The sequence below is a fragment of the Mauremys mutica genome, chromosome 11 (genome assembly GCF_020497125.1).
Source record: "Mauremys mutica isolate MM-2020 ecotype Southern chromosome 11, ASM2049712v1, whole genome shotgun sequence".
In the NCBI taxonomy this organism is placed as follows: Eukaryota; Metazoa; Chordata; order Testudines; family Geoemydidae; genus Mauremys; species Mauremys mutica.
This window is the reverse complement of record NC_059082.1, coordinates 24,044,446-24,057,112: the sequence shown is the minus strand read 5'-3', so window position 1 is coordinate 24,057,112 and position 12,667 is coordinate 24,044,446. Positions and strand designations below refer to the sequence as shown.

Here is a 12,667-nt window from a genome sequence, read left to right as displayed (position 1 = left end):
TCTCATGATATTATTATTGATGTTGTTACCCTTCTAGAAACATTTAATTTGTATAATGTGAGTCTCTGTATAGTGGATGTGAAAAGCCACAGTTGTATGCACAAAGGGCTGTGTTGCAGTTCCACCGACCCAGCAGAAGCAAGATATCGAAAAAAGGTTTATTCTCCACTTCTCTTCTGGCTCAGCAAGCCTCCTCCTGCATTTCTGCCTCGCTCCTACTTTCTCCTCCCAGCCTGGACCACTTAACCTCTGTCTCTCCCCAGCCCACCTCAGGACTCTCTTGGCTGCCTTTAACCACCCTGGCCTGCCCCCCAGCATCTGGGGCCTGATTCACAGCCCTCTGAAGTCAGAATCTTTCTATTGATTGCAATGCGCTCTGGATCAGGCCGCAGGTCAGGATGTGTCCTGTCCTCTCCAAGTAGATATGACTAGAGCTTTGCTGTCTTCAGGCAGGTCTCTAAGGTTCCATTCACACGTCAGTTCCAAGCAAGGAAAGGAACCATCAAGAAAAGGTGCCTCTCTTTTCCCTTAGGGGGTCTAGTTCTGTGACCTGGCTACGTGAATTAGGGAACATTCATCTAATGGTCCTGATTCTGCAACATTAAAGTCCATAGGAGTTTTACCGCCAGCATCAGTGAGAGTAGGATCAAGCCCTTAATGGCTAAACTAGTTTTGTACCATCTGGTGCAGTGATTTTTGAATCTATCATCTCATTCTACACTGTGGGTAAAGTATGAATGGATTCACATATTCCTCAGTAACACATTAAGATAACGTCACACCTCTATGCTAGCTGTGCAGTTCCGCTTAATTCACAGGCATAAACAGTAATAAGGACATTCCCGGGTCTTACAGCACTATGCATGTGTTTGGATCTTTGATCCACTGAAAAAATATAATATGTGATCACAATACTATTGAAGGTATATTGTGAACTATGTTAGAAAAACCCAGCATATTGCATGTAAAGAACATAGATCACATGGGACTAAATTAAGCACAGCAGTTTGCAAATTGATCAATGGGTAAAAAAAATTAATTATACCTGTTTCACTAAAACATACATTAATGCTTAATAGAAAGCAAAACTTTTGTTTTATTTTATCTTATTGTAGTCACAAGTGAGTGGTGAAAGCTGGAAAGGGTTTTAAAGCTTATCTTCTGATCCCCTATGACAGTACATCAAAATCCTGGAGAGGAAGGCAATGCATAATTCACTTTTAAAATCAGAATATGGATTAGTTTTAATGACATTAAAGTTAAATTAAATTAATGTTGAATCTAATCAAATTCAAGGGCATTTAATGTTTCACATCACTAATTTTTAATTCTTTACACTTGTAGTTAAGTTATTTCATGCACTAGTATCGTATGCTGAAGGTCAGTTTGTGTAACCACTTATTATATTTAAGTTTCCTGTGCTGATATTTGAATTCAGAAACTAAAATATATAAGGAATAAATTCCTGATTCCTGAGCTTTAATGCAAAATGGGAATCTTTGTGAGCAGCTGGCCAAATTCAAAGGTTAAGAACAGTTAACAGCAGTTTTGAGCAGATGTGTTAGATGAATATTACTTAACTGGAACACAATCTTACTCAAGCAACAAAAATGGATGGGGACTCTCGTACTAAAGGGGTTGGAATTATTAGCTTCTTAGCGTTTCAGTCATTAAAAACACATCAAGGAGATCATCAACTATAACTCTTGCAATTGATCAATATTAGCAAAATCTCAAGCACAGGAGGTGCTGATAGGAGGCAGAACAGATGAAAAAAGAACAGTTTGTTATCTTCCCATCCTAAAATAGAAGGAGTTATTTATGTCTGAAGGAAATATACATTTATTTTACTGACACTGTCTACACAAAGTACAGGATTTTCTGTGACTATCACTCAAGCTTCCAGTTAATATGCTATTGTACTAACTATTTATAGATAACCCTGAGATAAAATTTAACATGGAATTTCATCTTAGATTCTATGAACACTAACTTGTAGCAATAGGACTGGGGAGGAAAGAGCTTCTTTCAACTAGAGAACATTTCAATATGGAAAAAAAATCTCACCTGTGATGGTTATTTTTGCTGACCACTTGGATGTTCCATCCAACACACTCTGTTTTGCTGCCTTTGTGTATTGCACAAAATCTTCTTTGGAAATCTGGAACATTTCCTGGATCACTTCAAATACCTCTGGTCTATTTCTTTCCCTAATCTTCATTCTTTCCTTCATAGCAGTAATAATATTCTGGGTCTTATCTTCTGCACCATGTTTAGAACTTTTCTCTGCAGCTCCTTCGTTTTAAAATAAATGAAGTGATCAATATATTCAAAAAAACACTGGAGCAAGTAACACATCACATCATCATGTCTGGTTTTCACTTCTATAACCCCTAGCCAATATTAGGTACAATGCTGGAGTTCAGCTCTTCCAAATATTACAAACTAGAAGCCAAGGTGCCATCACACAAGAGAAATCGTATTTGGGAACTGCTGTGCCATCCACTGTGATGTAATTCTCTATACTGAAGGCTAGGATTATAATTTTACCTGAGATGATACTGATAAGTAGAGTATTTCAGATTTTGCAATACTAGGTGATGAATGAGTCTTAAGTGGCCACTATAATTGAGAAAGAATATATGTCAAATGACTCAGTGGTGGGGAAGTTGTCTGTCTATATTAGAGTTTTCAGGATCTGACCCTGTCTGAAAGACATTACTCTTTCAGATACTTTAAATGTTACTCTTCCTTTCTGAGCACTTAATATAATAGCATTTATATTTCCTTTTTTTGTATAGTTTCCTTAGCAAATTATTAAAATTCTACTTGCTAGGTAGACTGATAAAAGAAGCTAGAAGAAATTCTATGCTGAATGGGAAACCCTGATTTTCAAGGCACAGACTATTTGGTGTATTACAGTTGCCAAATATTATTATAGCATTGCATGACAATTATAAATTTAAGACAGTCATTGTTTCCATTATAAACCCCTCTCATCAGAGATCTGATAACTTGAGCAAAAAATATGAACAGTTTCCGATGCTTTTAGGACAATTCTATAAAGGTAAATCCCAGAGTCTGCAGGCACTGTATACACTTGAGGAAATGTCTCCTCATCCCCTCATGGCAGAGCATCTCCACAAGACCATATCCAAAAGCCACATAAGCCAGGTAAAATCCATTCCGTCAACACAGAGACTGAATGCTTAGAGCCTTAGGGCTGCTCTATCTTGTGCCAGGTAGAACAGCCACTTCTCCCAAGAGCCAGCACAGGAAGCCCAATCTAGGAACACTGGAGGGCAACACACTCTGGTCACATCTCCTTCCAACTAAGGATGCCACTGGAAAGCTCAGTGTGCCATGAGCAGAAGCAGGGCAAGCTGGTTTCATGTTAACTATGGACTTTGCTGCTGGCTCTTTAAGCCAGCTTTCCATCCCCTTGGGCCTCTGAAATAGTGGCCAATATCTGGCCCTTGTTGATTCATTTCTGGTTGAAATTGGGTAGATTATTCAGGGTATGTCGTTTCTTCCAAGAGTTATACCAATGGGACAATTTAGAGACATTTTGCAAAGAAAGGTGCTTTAGGAGAGCAGAGGGAAGGATGGTTTGGGAGGGGGATAGGAGGGGGTACAGAATCTTGAATTTTTTAATAAAAAATAAATCGAAAGATGGTTATTAACCATCACACTCAGAAACGATGGGACTCTTCATTAGTCTGTTCTCAGCTGTCACAATAACCAGGTGCCAGCTTCAAAACAGAGATTGGCAATCTTTCCCCAGGATGAGATAGTAAGCTGAAGACATATCAGTACATGCATGTGTCAAAATAGGAGAAAGCTCTTTATTAAAAGCAGTGAAGACACAAGAAAGATAAGAAACTTATTGCTTTGTTTCAACTGTCTGTAACTCCTGAATGGAAACCTAATGATGGACCATAGGTGTCATGGGGCCAGTTCTGGGAAAGAGCCCACCTGTGCCCTGTTTAGCTGTCACATAGCACTCATCCATAACTAGCACGGAAATGTAACATTACAGTAGGCTTCAATGTCAAGAAAAGTTCAAGGAAGAAAGCTGAACACTAAAAGCTGAATTGAGGTACAGTTCTCTGATAGGGTGGCATGGAGCTGCTCCTCCCAACAGGAGCCCCTAGAGACATTCCATCTCAGGGAGGAGACAAGCTATGTCCTCATGATCCCCAGCATGCAGAGACAGAGCTCCCAACACCATACCCCTTTGAAGGGTGCAGCATACCTCCTTCAGTTCTGCTAGCCGATGTATAGAGGTGAACATGGTCCTACCTCTTCGCTTTCTCCTTGGCCATGTCTTGAATTCCACTATAGTATTGGGACATGGATGGGCCCTACTGTGGCAGAGAACTATAAAGGACTCCTTGTATCTTCCACTGCCTTCCTACTTTGAGCACCTGAGGAGCAGCAGGGCACAATGTGTCCCAAAGCTCTGAAACCAGAGCCTAAGAAAGTTTCTTTCTCTAACACAACTCCCATTATTGTTCATTTCCCGAACTGTGGGTGGGTGGCAGAAAAGACCAAAGGATATTGCTTATGTGATTGTAATTTATACACAGTATGTGTGTAGGGCAGGGCCAGCTCTATTCTACAATCAATGAAAGTGGCCAAGGAAGGAAACCGAATATCAGGAGGAGCAAAACTTTCAGCATCTCTTTGTTCAGGTGACTTGGTTAGTAGGCAGGGACATTTGCTGGTTTGCTTATGGCAGCAAAACTGCTAGACCTGCCCCAGTACATAAAATAGACACATGTGCCTAAAGAGAGTCACAAAGCCAGGGAGGGCATCATTAAAAATTCTTCACAGCTTAAGGCTGAACTTGTAATTCATGAATGGAGAAGTTACAGGGCTTTGAAGCTATCTATTTTTCTAAATGTATGCATTGATCACTGTGGAACTTCAGAGCTAACAACGCCGTTGTAAAGTCCTCTCCTTTCTGTCTGATGAAAGTATTGCTGAGAGGCAGCCTCATCACTGCGTATTGTACTTGAGTAACATAGCAGCGTTTTAGGTGTCTGATAATGAATTGGTTTATTTTTCAGCTCAGAGGAAGGTGTGAGGTGGAGGCTGAGGATGAGGAAGGAAACGTAGCTTTGAGGAGGGCATGGGAAAGTCGGGGCGTGGCATTTCAAACTCTATAGTGCACATCCGTGAGCAGAATGCCACCAGAAACAGGTGGTCAATGCTATGTTAAAAATGATAGCAGCAAAGAAGTGAGGTAGCTGGGATCACTGAGCAGGATACACCACAGGTGTGTATGCCATATGGAGTCTGTCAAGAATGGCAAGATGACAGAGCAATACAAAGAAGATTTTCTAACCAATGAAACAGTGATGTAATAGACACATCACTTGTTTTCACGATAGGTCCTGTGGGAATAGATGCTACTGATGGTTGATTCATACTATTGAAAACCGTGGACCAAATTCTGCAGTTATTCATTCCTTATTCAGGTAAGACTAGCTTTGATTCCAGTGGGAGATTTGCCTGAGTTAGAATGATAGAATTGGACCCTGGCTATGTATTTCTCCACTGACATTTATCCCAGTGTACATTTATTTATTTAAAATGTTGCTTTCTGCACTCTCCAACTCAGAGACATGCTTTTTTTCCCCCACGAGGATCCCAGGAGGGAGTAACTCATATAACCTTACAACAGCAGACTTCAGTACAACACAGGCAGTATAATGTAGAACACTCAGTCTAATGCTGCTGGCAACAGCGAGTTGCTATTTCAGGTACATTTATACTGACATGGGACATGGCTGCTTAAAATAAAGGATTAAAAGTTTCACAGAACCAGAAAATGTGGGTGCCTGTTTAATGAAGCAAGTCATTTATTCAGGCTTTTTATAGCCACAGTCCACAAACCTCTCCTCCATAGCCAGCTTTAGCTCTAGGCACTTTGAAATTCATACACTGGTTGGAGAAAAGGGAATGGTTGCAGTCTGCATTGGATAAAGGAAACCAATGAATACGAGGGAGCCAAATTATGAGCACATTTATAAAATGTAGCAAATAAGTGTCTATTTTGTATAGGGATCTATTATACAGCTGTGCGCGCTTCTCTCAAAAGCCACCTGACCCTGGTTCTATGCCAGCTGGGGAGACCTGTCCATTTCCCATGCTGCAAGAAAAAAAGATGGAGTGCTTTACTAAAAGTATACTGGAAGCCCTTATAATTGTGCCATTTTTGCCTGAGTTAAATATATGAGGTTACATTACAATACACTATACAACCTCAAATACAATTAGTATAAGAAAAACGTATAGAACATTGCAGATAAAGATGTCACATTAATTAGTTACCTAGGGAAATAGGCTAGTTTGTAAGAATAATGACTGCATGAAAATATTGTTAGAAATCTATTCCACATAACAAACAGGGAGCCAGATCATTTGCCCTGATAAGGCAGCTTTGTATGGTGAATACCAAAGTCAATGCTTTGTAGCTGGTTTTGTTTGTTTTTTCTATTTCTAATCTTTGGTGATCAGGTCTTCTGGCATCTAAGCTGGCCTTCTGCAGTAAGGAACTCTTTCAGTATTTACTATACCTCGGCTCTTTGAGCTAAGAGGTAAAAATATTATCTAAGTTGTATCTGAGGGCAGCAGAATCATCAGGACTATTAGCAGTTGTAGAGCACTTTTACAATTCCAAACACTGTGCAAACATTATCTAATTAGCCTTCCTCACACAATTCCTGAGGGGGGACATGGAGGTGTGACGTTGCACCCCATAATGCTTTATAGAAATATGCTTAGGAGTGTGAATATAATGTAACTGGAATATGCTTCATGCAAAAGGTCTCTTGTAAGGTCTCTTACAAAGCTTATGATCTACTGAGTATGTCCATCCTATTTGTATAAATGTATCACTCTTGTATCTGAAACTAGAAATATGAAATATAACTCTGAGGGCCTATTGTAATTATGCAAAGTGCGGGCCATTAATGGTGGCTTGGGATCTTGATGATTCCCATTAACCAGGACAATTGGTTGTAAATGGCTCTGTTTACTTGTAAGTCTTCCTGTATACCTGTATGCTGGCAAGTGGGTAATGAAGTCTTATAGTGACATGTGATCATGTCACCTGAACTGGAATCCATCTTTAACCTGGTGCTTTTCCATTTAGAAGGAGGGGTGGAAACCCAGAGTGGGACAAAGGATTCCCGCCTTGTGCAAAAGACATATACTGGGGTGGAATAGAACAAAGGGGCTGCAGTCATGAGAAATCCCCTAGCTACCACCTGAGCTGGAACAAGGGGAAAGTATTGGGCCCAGACTAGAAAGGAGTCTAGTCTGTAGAAAAAAAAAGCTTATTAGAACATCTTTGAGGGTGAGATTTACCTGCATTTAGTTTCCTACTGTATTAAGCTTAGACTTGTGTGTTTTTGTTTTATTTTGCTTGGTAATTTACTTTGTTTTGTCTATTATTACTTGGAACCACTTAAACCCAATTTTTTTTATTTAATAAAATCACTTTTTGCTTATTAATTAACCCAGAGAAAGTAATTAATACCCGGAGAAGCAAACAGCTGTGCATATCTCTCTATCAGTGTTATAGAGGATGAACAATTTATGAGTTTACCCTGTATAAGCTTTACACAGAGTAAAACGGATTTATTTGGGGTTTGGACCCCATTGGAAACTGGGTATTTGGGTGCTGGAGACAGTAGCACTTTTTAAGCTGTTTTCAGTTAAGCCTATGACTTTTGGGGGACGTGGTTCAGACCTGGGTCTGTGTTTGCAGCAGGCTAGTGTGTCTGGCTCAACAAGACAGGGTACTGAAGTCCCAAACTGCCAGGGAAAACAGGCTCAGAGGTAGTCTCAGCACATCAGGTGGCAGTCCCAAGGGGTTCTCTGTGACCACACCCATCACAGGAGGTACTGAAGGTATTATTTTTCTGTTTTTACACAAGGTGAATGTAAAACACAGTGAGGTTAAATGATTTGCTCTGCAATTAGAATTTGGGAGTTCCAGCTCCGTGCTTAATCTGCTGGAGTATAATTCCTTTTCTATGATGCCATCAAGCGCTACTATTTTGTTTTGATGGCATTTTTCTTTAAAGCTCTCTCAGGTTGTCATGACTTAAGAAGAGGCTATCTGTCTGATAACTCTGAAAGGGTCTTCTATCATGGGGACTTCATTGGAATCTTATAGAATCTTTTGAGCTAATCATCTTCTATTTTCTTTTTTTATTATTTATATTAAGTGCGAGGCACTTTACAGAGCAGCAAAGACACAGATATATTTATGGCCATATGGGAGGCATGGCTTGATCCACTGCACAAGATTGGAAAGGCAATGGCTGAGGTGAGAGTGGAATGCCAGAGGCTGAATTCCATGGGGTATGTGACATGGTAGCATAACCTTCTATGGCTTCTATATCTTGAGAATTCCTGAGAATCTCTGTGCCTGGTACTGACAAATGCGTAGTTTCTGAATGATGAAGACAAATTCCAGTGAGCAAAGGTTTCAAACTGAAAAAGTAGACATGTTTAGAAAAAAAAATCCTTACGCACATGAAGGTTAAGTGCCAATACAAAACAAATACCAGCTGGAAAGACCTCAAGTGATTTCCGATTGTATAGGGGAGGTGAAAGATGACTGTTGAAATGCTTCAACAATGTGATAAATATAATACCTTTGACCTTATATGTCTTTTTACTAGACATCAAAAAAGCAACATGCTTCATTTTCCATCATTGCCTTTCATTAATAAGCACAGACTGAGCAAATCATTATGCTGTAACAATAAATCATGGATACATTCAATGTGGCAGTAATGGGTCACTCTCAAAACTCATGCTTATTTTCCAGGCAATCCAGATAAAATTGGAAATATGCATTAACGAACACAAGTTACAATTGCCAAACTGTATTGCATAATTTAATGAAACTATTGTTACATCCTGTGATACTGCCAATCCATCAACAGCCCTGTCCATGCATTATTGATTAGAGTCATTTAGACAATACAGTGGCCTATATTGTACAATACAATTAACAAAGCCTTCTTACCCAGGGACTGATCCAAACAATGTGACAGAGATCAATTCTGACTTAATATCATACCTACTTCTGAAAGCAGCATCTTGGTGAAGATGAGCAGCTTAATCAACAGAGCACTGATTTTATTGTTTAACATCAGGCTAGGACCATCTTGTAATACTGACCCAACTGAGCTTGTTATCTGAACTCATTTCTAGTGGACAGCAATCTGCACTTAAAACCAACTTGCCGCTGCTCGAAAGGCAATCCATCATAGCAATCACCAGATTGCTAGCCTGACAGACTGTCTGGCAGGGTGTTAAAGAGAGATAATGGGCCAGATTCCCAGACTATGTACATGGGTGTGGCTCCACTGAGGTCAAATCAACTGAGGCTCTCGTCTTTCCTTTTTCAATACTGCTAATTGCAGCCTTCTCTCTCTCTCTCACACACACACACGGGCAAAAAACAGCATGGAATTTTCACTGAATTGAGAAAAATATTTAAAATTTTCTTTGCTGGCTGATTCCATGTCAGTGATGAAACTTTAAAATTTCTTTTCAACCTAAAAAACATATTGTGTAAGAGCCTAATTTTCAAATACAGGTGGCATAGTAGAATCCAAAGCCTGCATTTGAGTACTCAGATCTACACATGGGCAGCCAAAATTGATATCTGGGCACTTAAAGAATCCACAAGTGTGATCGGGGGACCAAAAATATCAAAGACTGGATCCCTTATGTGGATTTAATTTTTATATTGTATATTGCTTACATTGTAGATGTTTACTTGATCAAAACTGCCTATGCCTTGCCTAGGAGAGGAAGCAGAGTAACTAAAGAGGAACACCCTTTACCTTAGATGTGTGTGCCCATTTTAGGTTTGTAATTTTGCCAAGTGCTCAGATAGCATGGTGATATGTATGGCATAAGTATCAACTGAACATTAGGTCCCAGGATGATGCTGTGGCAAAACAACAACAACAAAACACCTCAGTAACATGGTCCTTGGATGTGTCAAGCAGGAGTGGTTTATTACCTCTGTATATATGGCAGCGGTGAGACCTGTGTTGGAATACCATGTCCAGCTCTCGCATCCACATGTTTAAAAAGATGTTGGAAAACCTGGACAGGGTTTAGCAATGAGCTGCAAGAATGATTTGTGGTCTGAAAAACATGCCTTCTAATAACAATGGGAGACTAAAGGAGCTCACTCTAATTAGCTATTAAAAAAGTTAAGCGGCATCTTGATCAGGGTTCACAATTACCTGCATAGGGAGAAGATTTCTGATAGTAGAGGGATTGTTAATCTAGCAGACAAAGGCTTAACAAGAGAAAATGGCTGGAAATGGAAGTCAGTAAAGCTTAGATAGTGATGGTAATTCACTATTGGAGCAGCATACCAACTCTCCATTGAAAATCAATGGGATTTGCGTTCTTAAGTCACTTAGGTGTGCTTGGAAATGCTACACTGTATGGCCTGTATTGTAGATCACAGAAGATGGTGCCTTCTGACCGTAAAATCTATTAAATAAAAGGACAGATAGACAGATTGACAGTCTATGTAAAAAAACAAATCCTGACTATTATTATATCTACAGTCTAATTCTAGAAGTTTGTACCATGTATAAATGTTAAAAACAAGTCTACCAAATGTTTGTGCATATGTAGTTGTGGTGTTAACATTTGTTATAGAGCAATTATGCCTAAAAGTCAAGCCAAAAATTATTTTTGAACCTTTAAATTGAAATTAATTTCAAATGTAAACAATTATTAAACTGAGAAACAAAGGATTCGATTTCAGTGGATCCACACTAGGGATGTATTTGGCCCACTAACAACTACAGGTAACAATCCAGATGCAGGGGTGAGGTCTGAAGTGGTGCAAGTTGATAAATGAGTAAAATAGCAGAACTGAGTCTAAAGGAATCTAGAGGGTGTATGCACAGAGGCACTTCAATAGAGGAACGTACTAGGTAAAACCACCAGCAGCTGGGTGTAAGAAAGTTTAAGTAGGAACCCCTCCACCCTCGCGCACACACATACACAGGGCTCAATACTGCAAGATACTAATAACTCAGACCATGATACAGAAAAAGCATTTAAACATATGCTTAACTTCAAGCACACAAATAGCCTAATTGACTGCAATTTCCTACCATGCACAGTGACAGCAAATTTGTTTAGTCCTTAAGTAGCTTCTCAAGGAAAAGTCTCTGTGAATGGCATTTCGTGCTTGGCAGAATGACATAAATTGTAATATAAAGAGAGAAGCCCATGCCAAGGCGAGGGCAGAAGTACAACGTAAAACCAGAGAACTTAAGAACAAATGGTGGACTGAGAAAGCGCAAGAACTCCAACATCTCGCAGATATCCACAATACGTGTGGTTTCTTTAGTGCCACCAAGGCTGTTTATGGGCCAATTTGTCATGGTATGAATCCTCTTCGCTCTAAGGACGGAACCACACTTCTGAAGGACAATGAAGCCATCATTTTGAAGATCTCCTTAACTGTAATTCTATGGTTGTAGATGAAGTTCTTGAGCAAATCCCTCAATGACCATTTAGGGACGAGCTCAGAGACCCTCCCAATTTGTATGAGATGCACAATACTACCATGCAGATGAAGAACAACAAGACAGAACGTCTAAAGGGGATCCCCGCTGAAATTTTCAAAAACGGTGGACCAGAGCTAATTCAGCAGTTTTACCTGCTTATCCTTAAAATCTGGATAAAGGAGGAGATACTCAGTGAAATGAGGGATGCCTTGATTGTCACTCTGTTCAAGAAAGGGGATAAAGTGGATTGTGGAAATTATTGTATCTCCCTCCTAGCCACTGCAGGCAAAGTTCTGGTGCAGATCCTTGCAACCCACCTTCTGCCCCCTCAGAAGAAATTTTACCAGAGTCACAGAGTGGTTTCTGACCATGTTGTGGAACTGCGGATATGATTTTCACAGCACGGCAGCTGCAAGAAAAGTGTTGGGAGCAAAACCGACCACTGTACATGGCTTTTATTGATCTAACTAAAGCCTTTGACTCCGTGAATCGTTGTGCCCTCTGGACTGTACTTTCTAAGATGGAAGTCCTGATAAATACATCAATGTCCTAAAATTGCTTCATGATAACATGAAAGTGACTGTTCTGAGCAGCACTGGTTCCCAGAGTGAACCTTTCAAAGTATAAACAGGAGTCAAACCGAGCTGTATCATTGCTCCAAACATGTTTGCGGTTTTTATTGCGGTCATTCTTTACCTAATTGCTGGGAAGTTTACAGATGGCATTGAAATCACTTACAGAATGAATGGAAAGCTGTTCAGGCTTAGCAGGCTGAAAGCCAAGAGTAAGATTTCCACAACATCTATTGTGGAACTTCAGTATGCTGATGACAATGCAATCTTTGCTCACTCTGAGAAAGATCTTCAAACCATCTTGAATGTGTTTGCCGATGCTTACGCATGTCTCACTCTTAATATCAAGAAGACTAAAGTGCTCTCTCAGCTCTCTCCAAATGAGGTATTACATGCCCCATCTATCAAAACCAATGGAGTGGCAAAGAAGAATGTTGATCATTTCCTCTACCTTGGAAGTCATCTTTCATCCAAGGCAGATATTTATGCAGAAATTCAACATCACCTGAGCTGTGC

General features: G+C 39.9%; 1 protein-coding gene across 2 annotated transcripts in view; it reads right to left on the bottom strand.

Annotated features, from left to right (window-relative positions):
* The window catches only part of UNC13C (unc-13 homolog C), a 408,349-nt gene that overhangs the window by 276,256 nt on the left and 119,426 nt on the right, over positions 1-12,667 (bottom strand). For both annotated transcript variants that reach the window (XM_044979553.1, XM_044979552.1), the window contains one exon: positions 2,068-2,295. In XM_044979553.1, coding sequence (XP_044835488.1) covers positions 2,068-2,295 — 228 coding nt within the window. The remainder of the gene's footprint in view (positions 1-2,067; positions 2,296-12,667) is intronic.